Source organism: Apteryx mantelli, chromosome 5 (genome assembly GCF_036417845.1).
Source record: "Apteryx mantelli isolate bAptMan1 chromosome 5, bAptMan1.hap1, whole genome shotgun sequence".
NCBI lineage: Eukaryota > Metazoa > Chordata > Aves > Apterygiformes > Apterygidae > Apteryx > Apteryx mantelli.
Window position 1 is genome coordinate 73,418,917 of NC_089982.1, and position 19,482 is coordinate 73,438,398.

Below are 19,482 nucleotides of genomic sequence, written 5' to 3' on the forward strand. Positions count from 1 at the left end.
GACTGTCACACACTGTCAGGTTTGTGTTTCAATGGCTCCGTATCAATTTTGTTCAGGATGTTATTGGATTTTTTTAAACCACCAGACCTAACAATGAACCAGAGAGATGAAGGTCATGCTGTGTTCAGTCTCATGCAACACCAACAATAATGACATTTCTGGAAAATGAAATATCTCACTCACCTTCACAGTACACCACTTCACTGTCTAGGGCAGAGCATGTTATCATTTAGATTTTCATGAAGCTGGAGCAAATTCATTCTATTGCCAAGCTAAAAGGAAATCTTTCAAAACAACTTATGCTACATCTATGAAGTAGACTTAAAAATATTAGTATTATATATGGTGTTAAGGTGGCAAAGTTCAGAGTAGCTGATCCTGCTAGCCCATGATGGGGCAAGTTCCATCACTTTAACAGAATACCTTCTTGAATAAAAGATGGGAATTGTCCTGTGGAGTGATTACTGTAACAACACTATCCTTATATTATACATATCTGTAAGCAGATGGTATTACTTACCTGAATTATTTAATACTCTTTTAATAGCAATTTCCAGAAGGATTAAGATCTGGGCAGTGCTAATGGCTGCCTAATGCAACTAATTTGCTGTCTTCTTACGTGGTTAGGACAGAGATTTGTTGCGTTTTGGAGACATTGGACATTGGAGGCATTGGGCCAAGATGGGCTGATGAACAAATTAATATTTTAATGCAAGTTTCCTCTTTTTCTAGCTATTAGATAGATTTGGTGTTTTAAGAGAAACAGTAAATATCACATGGTAAAATGGCATTAATAGGAAACTGCCATTTGTTTTAATTGTTATTTGATTTCTGATTCTCATTTAGCACTTGGCAAACTATTTTCCTTCTGTTCTCTACTTTATTTTGCAGTTAACTTTGACCACTTTCAAATATTGCGGGCTATTGGGAAAGGGAGTTTTGGAAAGGTAAGAATCAATTTATTTTTAGCAATTAAAAATCTAACAGACAATTCTTTTGTGTATTTCTGATATGATCTCATTAGACACTACTATAAAGGAACATAGGTTTGTAGACTTCTGCTTTTTGAAGACATTCTGATCTCAGTCATACTAACTCAGATTGTACACTAAATTATTTCTATTGCATTATGTTCATTAAAGTTAATTGAGTAAATATGTTTATAATAATTAAATCTCTACAATGGGGATTAGCAGAAGTTAGAAATCAGTCCTCAAAACAAAACAAAAACATGCAAAAAGTTGGAGCAGACCACTTAGTAGACAGTCTGGTAGGGTCATCTTGTTCTTAAAAGTCTGGACTTATTCATGTCTTTAAAATAATTGCAATATTTTAAAGACACTTTACATAGATACAATACACACAGGACTGTATAAGCTGACATTCACTGTAATTATGATCACTGAGTAAATGTTTGTTCAATTCAATGGGCTTGTGTTGAAACAGAGATTAATGGTTTGTTTACACATGAGTAGATGACCTTTCTTTGCTATAATAAAGACTATAACAAGGTTTTAAATTTTAATATGGGTAAATACAAGGCCATGCAGCCAGAGAAAATCATATTAGAAAACCGTTAGAAACCATTACTTGCAGAAATACATTTGAAGGTGAAATACAACTTCAGTAGCCAATCAAGAAATAACTATGTAGACCTTGATTTTAATGATTCTTGAGCACGTGCCAGCTGAGTGGCAGTGGGCTACTTCTGTAATTATACATTACACACATGCATTAGATTTTTTTGGCTCCTGGCCTTCCAGGCAGAAAATTGACTTTCATTGTACAGGAGCCTAAAATGCTTCACGCAGACCATTGCCTTCCTGGCGTGTCCTTGCTCTGTCCAGTGGATTCTACGAGAAGTGCTCTCGGAGGTGAATAAGAGAATATGCTGCCGATGCAAAACTGTAGTCAAGAATTCCTTCAAAAATCAGGGTGGCTGGAGAGCTGTGACTGTTTATTATCACAGTGCTCTAACGGAGCCTCTTATCAAACAAAGGATAGCTTCCCATTGCCTGCAGTGCAAGTTAGGTCCAATATAAGCACTTAGAAAAGTATCCAAATCATCCTGGCCATCACAAATGTCTCCTGAACCCCTCTCTTTCTTCAAAGCTTCCACGTTTGCACTTCACTGTCTCTGCCTTACCAAAGGGGCTCTGTCCCTTCCACATCATGCCTGAAAATTAAACAACCCTATGGGCTTTTTGGTGACTTGGTGGTTGATTCATTCTTGTCTATGGCATCAGTGTGTGACATTTCCTATGAGGGCAGGATTCAGGAAACGTTGCTGAATGTTTCTATGATGATATTTCTAGAAACAGCTAATTTTCTTATGGGCTTATTTTTTCTTATGGGCTGCAGTGTTCTTCTGAGCCTATTTTGGGAGTAAGTGTGAGAATAAAGTTTCACAATCCTGAGAGAATATACTCAATGCAAGAAAGAAAGAGTACATAAGGTCCCCTTTGAACTTAAATCCTTAATTTGCAATTGTCAATGCAACACAGGAGTCCTTGGCATAACAGGCTTATTTATTCCAAATGAATGCAAGCTTCCAGCCAATCACCTTATTTTTCCTTCCACACACAGAAAGAAAGAAACCCATTTTAAAATGACCTATTGTACCGTAGCCAAAAGCACAACATAGTAAATCAGTCAGCATTTCAAAAGTGTCTTTCTCTGTGAGTCAGTCTTGTCTCTCCCCTTCATTTAGAAGCCTCATTGCTGGCAACTTTTCCTGTTACTGTCCTTCTGGAACTACCTGGCAGCAGAAAACATCAACAAATGATGCAAGGCCTCTAATCTCTATTAACTCACTGTTTAGTTTGGGGTCTACTGCACTCTACCATACAGCAACACGCAACACCGTGTTTGGTATCACACTTTCCTTAAGCTGCTTTCTTCCTTTATGACTGCTCTGTGGCCTTTTTTGTTTTCTGAGAACAATAGGATTTTTTAAGACAGGCTCTAGTTTTTTATTTTATTGTTCTTGGTACAATCACTCTCTCTCTCTCTCTCTCTCTCTCTCTCTCTCTCTCAATATTTCTTAAATTACTGTGGTTGCTACAGCAACCTTAGGCCTCTGTAGGATATTGCTGCAGGAGGTATCTGGAACGGCAGCCAGGCAGAGACTCTGCACAGCTCAGCTCGCTTGTGTGCACACTGCTTGGGGTAACCTGGGCACCCTCTCTGCTCCACCAGGGCTCACTGCTTCAGCAGCTGCGCCCCGGCTCTGCCAGCTGCCTTCAGAAAGCAGATTTCTGACTTTTCCATCAGCTGTTGCAATTTACAGTGGCTGCATTTGCTGTTACAGGAATTCCCAGGCCATTCAGTATCAACCTGTTTATATCCAAAGAGTTCACCTTTCCTGGGAAGGGATCACCAGTTTTGAATGATGCTGCCCCAGTGACCTTTGTTCTCGCAGGGGCAGGTTAAGGCAGATGCAGTCTCCTGCATGCTCCAGTATCTTCTCTAGGGAAAGTGAAGGGACATCACAGCAATTGTGAGGGTAGGAAAAAAGCATGGAGAGAAGAGAAATGAGGAGCATAATCTGGTTTCTGGAAGCAAGCAGGCTTGCTTCTCTTTGCCTGGAAAGAGTTCAGTTTGCAGTTGGCTACTGGGTAGATCAAGAACTTGAGCTTTGAGCCTGCTTGGGACCATTTTGGCCATAGCTTTTGTGCAGCTCAGGGGGTCCTGAGGCTTTATTCAAGACAGGTGACATGTAAGCTACTTCAGACCGATGTGTGACCCCTGACTGAATACTCGTCCCCCTCCTGGGCATGTGCCCTTTTGCCCAGTATATATCTGTATCTGTAGGCATGCATAGATACTGGTGCAGATCTCTGAGCTGCTGAGCAGCAAGCAAGACCAGAACAAGGTATGTGGCACAGCTAAAAGCAGTCTTGCTGGCCTCAGTGACCTTGCTTTGCTGGGTAGGTGAAGGGCGCTCTTTACTTATGCCTTGGTGTCCTCATCTGTAACATGAAATATTGATTTTTATTTTATTGTTGTTTTGGATGCTAGTTGTGCTTTACATGGTCCAGCTATTAGTATTTTCAGATACACTTGAGGTGGATCAGGTCAGAAACTTCCTCTGAACAGTTTTTGTCTATATATTAATTTTTTTCCTTCTAAGTAAATTCAAAGTGGACAATTAGAAAAAAATCAAACCAAAAATTCTGAACACTGGTCTAAGAAGTTATTTCTTTATGCCATGCCACACATTGTAAGTGCTCTCTTATGTTTAATCTGGCTAAATTTTTTTCTTTTATATATAAATATAGCCATCATTCCCATCAATTAAAATACTGCAAAAACGTATGTATTTGAAGATTGTTCAATAAATAAAACATTGACTGGGAGTGAAATACAAAAAAAAAAATCATTTTTCTTTACTGCAATTGTAATGTCATAGCTGCAAACTTACTGCTGCAAAATAATTTGTATTCAGCTGCAATGTCTAAATTTCAGGGATATTATAGTATCAATTTTCTTCAAGTTCTCTGTTCATGTTAACAGGTATATTGAACAATCTGACCTCCTTAAATTAAATTTAAATTATGATTTCAATGTACAAACTCTTCCTCCTTCTATTTGTCTAAGATACTGAGACACAGGGCATAATTCTGATTAATTTGGTTGTATAAAACAGTGACTTCCTCTGCTGAAGTAATTGAAATTACATTGGTGTAAAACAGACGGGAGCCCAGAATCAAGTTTGCGCTGATTGAGGGTACTTTACTAAACAATATGCAAAAAATTTCAGAAAGAAATCTGCTGCTATCCTAAAGCAACATAATGCACAACTACAGAATATTATTATTTGACAGTATAACCACCTATTTTTTTTAGTTTGAGTTAATATGAAAGAATACTAACCAGATGCTCAGTCCCAGCTACAGCTAGTTTTCTCAGGGGAATCTGGGAATGAATCCCTCTATGTCAAGGAAATTTCCTAGCAGTGTAAAGCCAAACTTCTGACATCCATTCTCCGGCTTGTTTTTGCAAAACTCACCCAGTCTGCTTGTAGGCTGAGTCTACGACAATTAATTTTAAGAGTATGCGAGTAAAAAGCAGATCAGGTGGCAGTATCTGGAAACATGCTTCGTAGGCAGATTTGTCCATTCTGACATTGAGTGTGAAACGTGTCGCTGGCTTCTGGCTTGTAGTCTCCTACATATAGGCGTGTATCTTCTGTTTCGATGGTGCCACAGCCTCTCTCCTGGGCTGTGATTACTCACGACAGTTATAGGTGATCTATTGACCTATACCTGACCCTATCCATATCTGATATATTGACACGATTAGTGCATAAGAGATGGTACAGAAGCGAAGCTGAAGTGCTGCTCTGCAACTTCAAGCTTGCCACCTAACAGAGACCATGTTCAAAGGAGCTTCCTCTGGCATCTCTCCTGGTTTATGACCTGTCATACCACCATATCATATACTAGTTTAAGAAGTCCTATACATGAAACTGAGACCAAAATGGCTTTACTGAGACTAAGTGCTCCTGTTTCCTGCTGTTCTGCTCTCAGGATCTAACATGTGGCAGCTAGGCATCTCATGAGGTTAATAGGAAAAATGACAAGTCTGTGCTCTGCAGCAAAATTTTCAGCTATCCCCCTCTTCTGGTTTCAAAAGTACTTTTCTGAAGCTACCTATGGCCGCTCCTATGCAGCATTGTACAGTTTTCTGCAGCAAACCAGCAGCAAATTCTGCCCAGGTTTTATTCAGCAGAACTCTCCAGCTTCCCTGACCCAGCTCTGTAAGAGCCAAGAGGGCACTCAGTCACTGAAAATGGTCTTAGTGTCTGTGACCTATTAATCTGCAGATCAAAATGGAGCTGTAGGGGTTCTATTTTTCGCATGTGAAATCAGAGGAAATCAGAGATGCAGAACACAGCTTAGAAGTGGATCACAGTCTAGCTTGTTCCTGAAAGGTTCAGTTTAGTGCTGCAGTCATAATGTATTCGTTTTCTTCGTTCTGAGGGCAAATGGCTCCAAGTCACACTCTGGTGAAATTCCTTCTAACCTGGTAATTTTGAAAACAATTCATCGTTGCCGTCTCCCAGGTATCAGAAAGACACAACCCTGTGACAACAGCTTAGACATGTAGGAACATCCTCTTTAGGAAGGGAATATATTTGCAAGAGGCTTTTAAATTTAAATCAGCACCCCATAACTTCAAAGAAAATTAACAAGACAAGTTTCATCTTACCTACTTTTAAACACGTACAACATAGATGCCTACATCCAAGCTGGTCACCTAGAGTCCCTTTATATTGGGTAGAAGAGAAGCTGTCCCTCTCGAATTGATTCCCTTACCCATTTAGATCTTTGCTGTAGAAAGAGATGGTCTGTGCTCTGAAAGTGCCTGTCCCTCCCTGCTAACTACGAAGCTGGATAGCTGGTTAGTTGAGTTCATCTGACACCTATATTTGGTTTACAGAGATTGCTGAAGCAATGATATCAGTTTGAGCTGAGCAAAATCATTGGCCTTTGGAAAAATTCAAAGAGGATGTTTTAGCAATGTGAGCACGACAGGCTTCCATACTGATATGTGTAAATAAGGCAGTTCCGCACAGACTTCCTTGTATAATGAGTCTTCACAGAATTTGTTTGTTGAGGTGCCAGAGCACCTGTTTGTCCCTATTTTAAAATGCCTCCTTTGGAAAGAATTTAAACGATAAACAAAAAAACAATTTAAACATTTCCCATTAAGACTGCACATATGAGGAAAACTCTAGGGTTTTTCCTTTCTTTCCTGCAGTAGCTGAGCAGTTTAAGCTTCGCAGAACAGCCTGTTGATGTTCTGCTCAGAAGGAAAGCTGACAGCCAGGAGGTAAAAATGCCAGCGAGTGTCTGCACTACTATTTAGCACTGTCATAGCAATGTCAGGTGTTTTTCACAATAATATCAGTATGAATGCAGCCCGGATTTCTTGATTTTTAGCAGAAAGTACCTTCAGTATGCTAATGAAAATCCTGGTGATTTTGAAAACGTTAAAAGATGTGAGCAGGTACACGTTTCTAGAAAATGTTTTTCACTACTCTTTTTTAAGGCTGTATGCTAAGAAAACTTCTAGTAGCAACAGAATTGCCTTGAATGTCCTCTCAAATGTGCTGATTACCCTCATCTTTACTGTCAGATGAGAGAACCGAGTGCCTTTTAGAATCACAACAATGTTGTAAAACATAATCTCTTTTTATTACATATTTAGGTGTTGTGTATGATCCTAGTTTTCTCCATTGGTCAAACCTGTCACCTCTTGCTAGTCAACTGGTTAATACGGAGGCTCTTAGTATAACGGAACAGGTGACTTCCGTGAGCCCCTCTCAGTCTCGGCCAAGTTTCATTTAAGATCATGCTGCAAATTCATGTAAGTGAATGAACTTCTGAACTTGGGTTCTGAGCCAAACTCCATAACTGTTAGATTTTATAATGTGATTCGCTAGACTGGAGCAGCCAGCTCCAATTCTGTGAGTGTCCACATAATCTCAGATAGGGAGCAGGATTTGCCACTTGCAAGCTCTGTTACACTTCTGAAAAATTGGCAGAAGTTTGAACAATTCTTTTCCTCCCTCCATTTCAACTCAACCCCACCTGCGGTCTGTTCTTTCCCCAAGAGGCCAAATCCAATTTCTTATTTTTACATAGTTTGGGTTCTTTCTCTATAGGCTTGAACCTTTAGTTATTTTCAGGACTTCACCAACATTCTGACTTTCCATAACAGCCCAAGGAGGAAAACAAAACAAAACTTCAGTACACATCATTGTGCAGGATTGATGGCCTCAAGAAAAAAAAAACCACTGCCATTCCTGTTTTACTTAATTAGTAGAACATCTCCCAGTATTAGGAAAGGTAATTAGAAAGGTTGTTTAATTAAACCTTATCATTAAAAGTTAAAAGTACTCTATTAATTCCTATCTTTGGTCTGCATTTGAGCTCAAGAACACAGTTTGTGGAAATAGAGTTCCAGAGAAATAAATGTGGTTCAGTTTTGACCCCACTTCTGGAGGGACTGGAAAAAGGTGGAGGAAGTAAAATATGCCAATGGAAAGCTCCTAGAGCATTTCCTTTGATGGTAAGGTATAACCGAGCGTGCTGTGCCTCCCTCTAGGGCCCTGACCCTGAGCTCTGGTGGGTTGTTACTGGGCCCAGAATTTAGGTGACACCTTATTAGAGTCAAATAAGAAGTTTCAGCTCTTCTAAGTTGTCTCAATTTCTCCAAAGCATTTCTGAACTTTGAGTATGCAAGTTCCTTAAAACACAAATCAAAATCCAAAGGATTTCTTTTTGGTTGACCCAACAATATAATTTGATATCTGAGCACTAATCTCATATATGCATGCATATGCATATATTATAATATGTGTGTGTGTGCACATGTGTTTTTTATATATATATGTATAGTATAAATATATATATTAAAAAATATAAAATAATAAAATAATAGTGCCCACACCAAATGAATCCTGCATAATATCCTTGAACTTACTACAGAGTTGTGGTATCAAAACCGGATACTTACAATTGGTAGTCTGTATATGTCCTGATGATGAAAGATTCTGATTGGAGCCTATGACTGTATCAGCAATATAAATGTTGCATCAAAATGGTATTTTCAGCTTATGTTCTTTAAGCTGTAAGACACACTAGGAGTCCCTAAAAAGGGTGTGATCAATTAATAGGAAAAAACCTTCAGAGCAAAATTCTGGTGGATATATAGTTGTGCTCTATTTGTGTATGTAGGATTTGTTATGAAGATGAGATTCATACTAGCTTTGGGGATGAGACACAGATCAATCTTACATTTCTGTGTTGCCACAAATCATATTTAAAGTGATGGTTCTTAGATGCAGCGCTGATTTAAGATTGTGACTCTCTCCAGCTTCATGCACAAGGAAACTACTCTACCATCATGACTAATGAAAAAAAACCTACAATTGAGTGCTTATGCTGGAGTTCTCTTGAATAAGATTTTCTTCCTGTGTTTACAAAATTATTTCATTTTTTGCCAAAAAAAAAATGAAATTAAAGCAAAGAAAATTACTACCTGAGACTATATCATTGTAATGGTCTCTTGTGACCTTAAAAATATTATGATGAACCTCTATATGAAAATTCTCTTTCTTTTCAATATTAGTTAAGGGAGAATAATTCTGATATTTAGACGAATTTTTGAGCCAAATGAACTTATGACAAATTTATGATGCAATTATCAAGATGTGCATATTGACTTGTGGGAATGCAGACAGTGACTGTGTATTTTCCTAAGGCAGGAGGCAATAATCTCTGTGATTAGTGCAGTAGCCTGGGATTCAAGCAATTAGTGTGTATTCCTCCTAGCTTTACCAAATAACTTCTGGAAGTTATGCCACTTTCTGGGTCTCAGTTTCTTTTTATACAGAATGGAGTAAATATATAGGTATTCTTTTGTTAATTTATTAATTACAAGCTATTACAAAGAATCCTGCATAGTTGTAACATGGACTTTCTAAAGGTTTTCCTAGTTCATGATATCCAGATCTCCTCGGATTCTTGAAATATTGTAAAAGGCTTCTTTTTTTGAAGTCATAATTGAGTTTTATTTCTGCAGGTGTCAAACTTTACCTTTTATTTTGCTGTCAATTAGGTGTGTATTGTACAGAAGAGAGACACCAAGAAAATGTATGCCATGAAATATATGAATAAACAAAAGTGCATTGAGAGAGATGAAGTTCGAAATGTTTTTCGGGAGTTACAAATAATGCAAGGCCTGGAGCACCCCTTCCTAGTCAACCTATGGTAAGCAAGTCTTCTTAAAAATTCTATCAAGGATCTATTGTTATCTCCTTTTGCTGAATAAATTCAGGCTCTAGAAGGCTGGAAAACTGGAAAGAATGAAAGAATGACCTCTTTTTTAAGATATTTGTTTTTTGCTGAGGGTTTTTTTTCATAAATATTTTAGAGGTGGCCTTTTGTATTGCAATATTCAACATCCCTTTCACATTTTCATTTCTGGTTTGGGTTCTCCCTAGATTGTTATAGCAGTATGTGGAGATATGTTGTTCTGTCCATCTTTATCATTTCTTTTTGACAATACCTGGACTAAGTAACTGATTTTAAGATGGTGGAATATCAAAACCAAACATTCAATTAAAAAACGTTTTGAGTTGATTTAGAGAAATTTCAAAACTCAATTACTCTTAAAAAATGGTGACAGGGAATGACATGAAATCATCCATTTGTCACCTGAAATTTCTCTTACCCTTCCAGTAAAAACATCTGAATGCCTCAGTCATGAGAGTGTGAGAAATTGTTGGTCAAGTAATGACTAGGTCCAACTGTACCACAAACTTAAAATATTTGATGGCTTTTATCTAACGATAGTGGTAGTGGGATGCAGACTTTCTTACCTGATCTAAAGATGACCTATATCATTTTAAAAAAAGGATATAAACTATTATGTTATGAGAACTATTCAGTTAATGAATAGCTTGATTGTCTGCAGATGTTCACAATGCAAACAGACCTTCTATTTGTGAGTTTTTAGCAGTCTTACTAGAGTTCAATGACTAACCTACACTCTTTTGTCTGTCCTTTAGCTCTCTCTTGACCTGTGCTTTGGAACAATTTCTTGTTGCCAGTTTAGCACCTTTCATGAACTAAGAGCCAGATTATTTTCTGGCTTAAGTGAGCACAGCTTTAGTTTAATTGCACCCACTTATATCAGCAGAAGACTCGATCCCAAATTTCATTCAAAAAGCACCTAATCATATATACGTGTCTCAAGTGCTCTCCACTTAACACAAATGATCATACTTGAGCTCATCCAATGTCTTGTCTCCAACAGTGGTGTGATACAAAACTTTCCCAGTATACTCACCAAGGTCCCAGCAACTTGTACTCTGGGGATTTCTTCACCAAAGATATGGTATCTGTGTGCTTTGTAGCCCGTGGATTTTTCTTTCATACATTTGCGTAATCTCTCTGAACCTATACAAACTTGTTCTATAACGAGAGGTGGCAAGGATTTCCACTGTATGACTAGACATTGTGCAGAAACAGTCATAGGTTGATGTGACCTGCAAGATACTTTTTTAAGCATAACAATGCTGAAGAATTAAAGATCAAATATTTATTGTGAAACAAGTTGTATGCTATATTGCAGTTACTGAATTATAATTGGCTAACATATTTTTTCTTATTTTCTTTTGTTATGCCAAAGATCAAACCTGGAAGAGACAATACTTTAAAACGTGTTGGGTTTGATGACATTTTTCTTGTAAATAATTAATGTATTCTTCTCATGCTTCTGAGACACAGTCCCAAGATCTCAAGGTTCAGGTGTCATACTATATATGTACATGTTCCAAGAGAAATATAATACTCTAAAATTAGCAAAATATTTCAGGTAAAAAAGATACTATTCAAAATGCACCACTGTACTAACAATGATCTACATCCAGTGCCTCTAGCAATGCTTATAGATGATCAGACTGTCTAGGATGCTTATTTTGGAGGATGACCAATTTTTCTTTGAAGGCAATACACAGAGGGGGCCTTCCCACCACATCAGTTCACTTAGTAAATGACAGGTCCACTGTAACAGATGGAGCCAGAAGTATATACCTGCATTAAATCATGTGAACGGCTCAGAAGCTGAAGCTCCTGTCTCACACTCACCAGGGTTGGTTTCCAGGACTGTGTATAAGAAAGAAGGACACGGACTATCCTGAGACTTACATCCAGATGTAAAAATAGTGCCTGCATTCTGGGGCTATCTTGCCAAACCATGCCATTTGCTTGCACAGTTATACAGCCCCTGTTGCATTAGTATCTAAATGCTTCACAGCCTGAAATGTTTATGTAGACAACATCATCTGGTTCTCCTTAGAGCAAAAACGTGACTCTGCAAAGGTACATATAAGCCAGCAGACGAAACAGCACCCAGGACCATTCCTGGTTGCTGCCGTGTGCAGCTGGAACAGCCCTTGGCACGCACCAGGCCCATGCGAACCAGCCCTTTCCCAAACAACCTCTGGGCATAGCTCAAGAGTTATAATGTCCAGGGATCATTTTGGCATGGCCAGCCTCCATCAGCGACTAGGACTTCCTATCATAGGCACAAGCTGTTCCATGCCAGCTGGTCTGAGCGCTCAGGAATGATCCCAGCGAGTACAGCCAGAGAGTGCCTTAAGCAGCACAAGCTATTCCAGGGACACCTCTTCATCCTTGCAATTGAAGGTGGGCAACTGTGTAGCCAAATCTTGGGTATATCACACTCTTCTGAGATCTAGCAACTGGGACATGCACAATTAGAGCTGTAGGAAATTTTCAGAGAATAATTACATTGACAAATACTTATTATTTACACCTGAAGTTTTTCTCCTCGGACATTATGCATTCACATTTCCAGGGGTTCAAAGCCATGACTCCAGAGTAAGAGGCTGAGCATGCATTTTAACCAGGACAAGTGTGGCAAATGAAAGACTTGAGCCCAGGCCTGCCCCAAAATAATTTAGTCTCCCAGAAAATCTTGTTCTTCTTTGTACCCCACCTGTAGTATGTTTCTGTAAAATGCACTTAGAAAGTTCTGATATATTTCTCGAGTGTCTACACTTGCAGACTGCAGTATCATATTCCACACCTCAGAACCCTCCGTCTAACTCAACATTTGCCTGAAATTCAAGATATTCTACTCCTTGTTTTTAAATAATAATTTCTGTTGTTGAACTACAAGGGCAAAATACAAAAATCACAAGTGATCCACAAATACCTGTCATGTCTGTTTTAACATTAAGTCATGTGAAGCTCTTAAACATATTAAATATATCACATTTATTTAATCATTCAAACTGCATTTTATTTGTTTATTTACTATCATGGAAAATGGAACACTGCAAGTAGAAATGGAATATTCCTGTTAAACATATTTTATGTGTTCCCAGTAATAACCTTTTAAAATAATAGTATTTGTATTTTCATTGATTGTTGGTGAATTAGCAGCCTACTTAATGCATTTTGACTTGCAGTTTAGATACAATAATAATTTGCATTAAATGAGCTTACATTGCAGCTATAACTTATATTGGATGATTAGCAGGAATCCATGAGATTTCCTCTTATGACTCAATTCCTGGCATACTAATGGAAGGAAATCATTGAAGCTGCATTTCTGCTATAGTAATTGCAGCTATGTTTGTGTTTCTTTTTTCTGAGTCAGATTTTTTTCTGTTCATTTTGTTAATTACATTGTAAATGTACAAAGGGGCTGTTACAGGAGGTACTAATTTTAGCTTATTTCATAAACGGCAATATGAATTTAAAAAGGTGTAATTATGTTATGGTGTGTGTGCATGAACTGAGCTGCAGGTCATGTAAATATTCAGTTTTTTTGACTAGGCCATTTTGGACTAATCTGTCTTTCTAGGCTCTATCACACTGACCGAGATGAGCGTCAGAATCCCATCAGCCTATTAAATTCAATGACCATCTCCCTGTGCTGGGATATCTAACTTTGCCCACAGATATTCAGAAGTAATTATTCAGAGAAAGTATGTACCAATCTGCCATCTAGAGCTCTGTTGCAAACCACGTTTAAGCAGATAGGCACTAACACTGTGTCTAAACCCTTGGAGAAGTCAGAAATTTAGTTGTAGGCAGAACTCAGAACCAAGATGATTAGTGGTGTGCAGCTTTTTGGAAATGGTTTAATTGTTTTGCATGCTCATTTTACGTTAGGCTGTCATTGGATAAAAAACAAAAGCAGATTTTGGAGTAGGATCCGTAATAATAGCAGGATCTGTAGTAGGATCAGTAGTAGGATCTGTAGTGTGTTTGCACTAAACACTTTTCAGACTTGTGGCTAAGCGGTCTTGTAGTCTATGAAGAACGGGAGGGTCCAGAGCCCACATCTCCCACTTTCCAGGTGAGCATGCTGACTATTTGCCTAATACACAAAAAGCAATGGCAGTGCTAACACCTTTATTGATGTAAATGTATCTTACTTGCCCCTTGCAGTCTCAATGAAAAATGATTACCTGGCTGAACACACCCTGAAAGTCTTCAGAAACATCCACTTCTCTCCACTGATTTGATAGGGAAATTAACAGCTTATTTTGACTGCATTAACCCTTCACCTTGATACCTTCTTCCCTCCCCAAGTCCTCAGACACATGAAGCAAGACTTAAGCTTAGATATGTAGCCTGGATCTGATCTGCTATTATTTTGTCTGGAAGGAATATGAATGATGAAAAATGTAGAGAATTTTATTATCAAAATCCTTGAATTTTTTTAAACATCATTTTCTGTAAAAAGAACTTCAGTTTCATCAAAAATTATTTTTTTGCTTTTGAATGAATTAAAATAAAATCCCTTATTTCTTTTAATTCATAATGTCAAATCCCAAATCTATATTCAAAAGCATATTTGGAGGAAATTCCACTCATGGCAACCTTTTCATGAGTCTGCCGGACTGTTCCTAATCAGAATTGGTGATTTTCAAATATTATTCATCCTAACCTTCGAAGTATTTAATAAAATCAATACCATGGTAAATCTCCCAACAATTCCTTGAACTTAAGAGAATACTAACCAAGGACATTAGTCTTCCTTTGAGAAATTCCATTATCAAAGAGAAAAGTTGACAACTCAAGAAACAAACAAGCCTGGAAAGTCCTTTAGTTATATGTGATAACTGCACAAAGAGGGAATGAAATATGGGTAAGCAACCTGTCATCAGTTAAATTCTTGTGCAGCAAAAGAGAAGAGGGAAAGAAGGTAAACCTTCTGCAGTGGGTTATTCTGCTGGTATCCCCCAGTAATCCCAGCATATACAAGGATACAGAACAGCTAATATAAAACAAGGGCAGTGTTTCAGCTCCATAAGATCTATATTAAAAAGCTTTTTGAGGATCATGCATCTTTTCTGAGCTTTATTAAATTTAATTTTACAATCTGAACTTATAAATCATATTATTTGAAATATGAACTGTCTTTCATAACATCTGACACAGAAAAGAACCATTCTTCTGTAAATGCTCATAATAGCTTGGAGGATAACAGCATTTTTCAGGAAGGGTTTGGGGATGATTTATAAACTTCATTTTGGAAATAAAATTGAATAAATGCTCAAAGATATGTGAGTCTTGTAGCCAGTTTTATCACCTTTAGAGGCATTTCTGGTAGCAGCAATTCCTTCTTAAAATGAAAAGCAGTCCTGTTTTTTATTAGACCTTTGGTATGTGTCATGTGGACTTCAAGCACAGATGAATGAGCTGTAGAAATGTCAGCTGCTAACACAGTCCCACCCTGAGACAACAGCATGCCCCTCTGAGCTCCAACATTATATCTTACATTTATCTTTCCCCACATACCTGGGTGTCCTCTGGTGAGATGTGTAGCATTCCTGAAAGGATCTATATTTTAAATATTTTTCTTACACCATGCATTAGGACTGAGCCAAGATCCACAGACCCTATCTACCAGTATGGTTAAACTTGTCATTACTTTCAAATATGAGTAGATTGACTAACTACTCTGAAAATAACATAGCTTACTACAAAAGACAGACTTTTTTTTTTTTGGCAAAAACATAGATGTCAAAAATGGTGTCTCCGCTGATGTAGATAAGAAAAATATATTTTCTGAACCGTTCCTCAAAACCTGTGAAACATTGAAGTGATCTTATTTTTAGTAGCCTTTCTCAAGGCTATTATGTTCCTTTTAAATTGTCAGAACATTTTCAAAGGCAGCAGAGGGAGACAAATGAAGATTTACTTTTGTCAACTTACAAGTCATTCTCCTAGTATAGCCAGAACAATATGCTTGATATATTTAACATCCCATACAGAAGGGTTAGCTGTATTCTCAGAGTGGCTCTATATCTTGATATATTTTTATTTCTACTCATCACCCTCTGGAAACTCTGTCTTTCACAAGACAGATCTACAACAGTACATTACTGCTATCAGCTAGAGTAGAGCAAGACTAAGTTTCAAATCCAGTGAGAACTGGAAAAAATCAAGAGCACCTATCATGCCAAAAATGTAAATGCTGTGCATGCATGTCTGAATTCACCTATTGCCTCCTGTCTTCAGACTATATTGGCTGTGCTACAGCTGCAGGTTATCCGAAACAGTTTTCATAGAAGGACATTAAAGTTCATCACTACTCTTAGTTCTTTGTGCTGGGTAAGAGGTGGAAATTTTCCGCACTGTTGTTTGCAGGGAAGGCTGAAGCACAACTGCCACCAAAAGTGGACAGTGAGTAACAGCATTCAACTAACTATCCACCTTCATCATCTATCATTGGCCCAGATGTTGAGTTGCTCTGGCACAACTTCAGAGGTTACTCTTGCAAGAAGCTCACAAGCATGCTGGGACCTCTCACAACAGGAGCCCTCTCTTTAAGTTCCTAGGTGGGTTCTCAAAAAAAAAGGAAGAAAAATAAAATAGAAGAAATGCTGAAGAGAATAAATGATTGGTTCAGTCTCAAGTCTTGTAATGGATTGTTTAATGTACACACACACACACACACAAACAAACATCACTGGAAGTTATCATTTCCCTGTGAAGACACCCTTGCTAGAATAAGCTGGGAGAAATGACACCTCAGGCTGCCCTATAACACAGCTCTTTTCCTCAAACTGGAGTCAAAGAAGAGATGCATAAACCTACAAACCCAAGGAAACAAGCACACCTGGCCAAGTGTTTTCCTGCTGGGTGGAGCTGAAAACAACCAATCAAGTAGCATCAGTTACTTATCAGAAACCTGTGGTGGTTTAGGTGGAGGTACTTCTGGTCAGTCTTAGGGTAGTTTGATTAGTGGCTGTAGGTCTGTGGCTGTGTAGCTCAGTGAAGGAGCATGTTGGGTTTGATGTTGGAGATTTAATCTGGAGAGAAGATATTTTATAGGAGATAGAGAATTTCTTTCCTGGTGTCTTGTATGACCACCTTTCTGAGCTTCAGGATGTACTCTATAGAAGACTGAGTAAAAGTCATGATCTGAGAGGAAAAAGGAAGGGAGGGAAGGATTGTGATGTTTCCTGTTAGAGCATGGGTTGGGTGTTTACAACTAGCAGGACAGCTTCTGGGAGGTATTATGTCCTGCTGAGAAGGAAAGTAAGGTTGTGGGTGATGTCTGTCATCTTAAAGTATGACCCCCAAAAGGTCATGAAACAACAGATCCTGACAGACACTTTATCTCTGGTGAGGAGAGTGTGTCTCAGCAAAACTGCCCAATGCTTTTAGCTTTCTTCTTGTTCATACTCCTCAGCTCTAAGCTTGGCTTATGGGAAGAAAGGCTTTTGTATTGCCCTCCTTGGCTATATTTATATTGGTAAATCAGTATTGGGGAATCTTCCTGGATTCTGGAACTCAATTCTCCATGTTGCTAAACTTTGTATACCTGCTCCTAGTGCAGCTGTACGCTGGGATGGGAGTGCTGTCCCAGATAAGTCCAGATGTAGCCAGAGATCCCTCCAAGCAGGCAGTTTGCATGCAGTCACTCTGTTTTGGAGGCTGATCGTTCAATAGGTACAGACACAAGCTTTTCTATGCAACTTGGCCTCAGTACTGGAGAACAGTCCCTGGCACATTTAATTATATAAATGTTTGCTTCTTACTACTCTTGTGCATTTGGTTGTGATCATGAACTCTAGGCCATGATTTTGGTGCCTTCTAGATATCTGATGGACACCAATTCCTTTGTAGGCAAGAAGACATTATAAATTAAGGGAGAAAGATACCTTGCAAGTTTGTCTTGCATAGACCTCATGTGAGTGAATTGGTCTTATGCAGGAACCTCTCTCTCCCCTCATTGTAGAGGGAGCCATGGATGAGTACTTTCCTCATACAGCTAGATAAGTTCATCACTGAATTAATGCAAAATTGGAATAGGTAAAGATATCAGAGCCCTATATCTAAGTTTGAAGAAGGGGAGGAAAAAAAAAAACCAGTCTCTGCTCTCCAGAGCCTTAGAAAAGATAATGATGAAGGAAAAAGGTAGAAAGTGTGGTAAGGCAGTGGAAAGGGTAGGATAATTGGAAGAAGAGACTGTAGGAAAGGTTTGTTGAGAGTTGTAAATATTCGGGGTATTGTTTCTGGCTGCAGAAAGGCAAAATGCTGACTCAAGTGTACTATTTGCTGTATTGGTAACCCCTGGATGCTTGTGTTAACTGAGAACGTTAGCCAGCAGATTAGCAGTAACATCTTAATTTATTGATGCAGCCTGAATGTATGATCCAACAGTTCTTCATTTTGTGCTGATTTTTAACACCATAAGATACTTACCATCAGTATTGGAACACTGCCTGGACTCTGCCTGTATTGAATTGTGTTCTGGTGACTAATTGCTTCCTGTGAGGAAATCACTGCCACCTTTAGATATATATTTTTGGACTTGTTTTAATTCTCTCTTCCTGAAAGCATGCTGGAATTGGCCTTTGGCCTAGTTTAAGTTTTGATCTCTTTCCCATTTAGAAACTGCTGCAATAGGTATTTCATTTCATGTGTGTCATTGAAACCTGGGACCTTTCTTAGGAACCCATTTTCTGCATCATTCTTACGGAGACAAAGACTTATTTGCTGCTCTGTAATAAACTTTTCTCACAAAAACCTTTCACTGCAAGAGGAATTTTATTATTAACACTGATAAAGTTCAAGCTGCTGGAAAACAATCATTTTATTTTAAGAATGTTCAGTTTCACTGTCAGGCTCTTCTTGTGAATTTGGGTTTATATCCCTCTGTAAAGCTGGAGCAATCTGCTATCCAAAGCAGGCCCTCGTGAGCTTGGGGTTAGCCTTGGCCATGTCCCAGTTCTGTAGTGTGAGGAGAGACACAATAATCCTCAAGTCTGAGTGTGGAAGAGGCTTCTACCATTCCTCTTTGGACAGAAACACAGCTCCAGTGCTGTGGCAGGGGTATCCTCAGGACAGTTTGTTGGAGAGCAGGGTTTTGGTGCCCTCAGCCTAATGGGATGGAAAAGAAAGCTCCTTAGATGTTGTTTCAGACTATTGAATTGCCATTTTAGGCAAGAGGTGCTATATTCTTTTTTTGCTTTCATCCTCTGCTTTAAAGGTTATGATTACCAAACATGATAGCTAGAGCGTGTAATTAAGCCAATAACCAAGGTCCTGTAGGTGAAGTGGTTCTTGTAATCAGTGACAGAGTAATGAGTTCATCATGCGAATCTACTATTTTCAGGTAGACATGAGTGATTCTTATCCATGCTGTGGAAACTGGAACTGCAATTAGCCTTTAAAAGCCTTGCTAGAGGCAGGCTATACGAGAGTAGCTCATCACTGCATTAACATAGCCATCGCCATGAAACAGCCATCAGACTGCAAGCAAAACTTACTTGGAATTACCTGTAAAATAATATAGTAATCCAGAGAGTGAATGCAAAGTAGGTAATGATTACTAAATAAAAGTAAGTGCTTAATGTTTTCCCTGCAAAACTTTGATACTGAACATATCTTGCAAATCAACACCCAGTCCAAA

At 38.4% G+C, this 19,482-nt stretch overlaps 1 protein-coding gene across 2 annotated transcripts in view; it reads left to right on the forward strand.

Annotated features, from left to right (window-relative positions):
• The window catches only part of STK32B (serine/threonine kinase 32B), a 182,993-nt gene that overhangs the window by 32,435 nt on the left and 131,076 nt on the right, over window positions 1–19,482 (forward strand). Inside the window, exons 2-3 of one of the 2 annotated variants that reach the window (XM_067297180.1) lie at window positions 892–947; window positions 9,631–9,782. In XM_067297180.1, the coding sequence (XP_067153281.1) occupies window positions 892–947; window positions 9,631–9,782 (208 nt within the window). The remainder of the gene's footprint in view (window positions 1–891; window positions 948–9,630; window positions 9,783–19,482) is intronic. The other variant, XM_067297181.1, reaches the window with a different exon arrangement.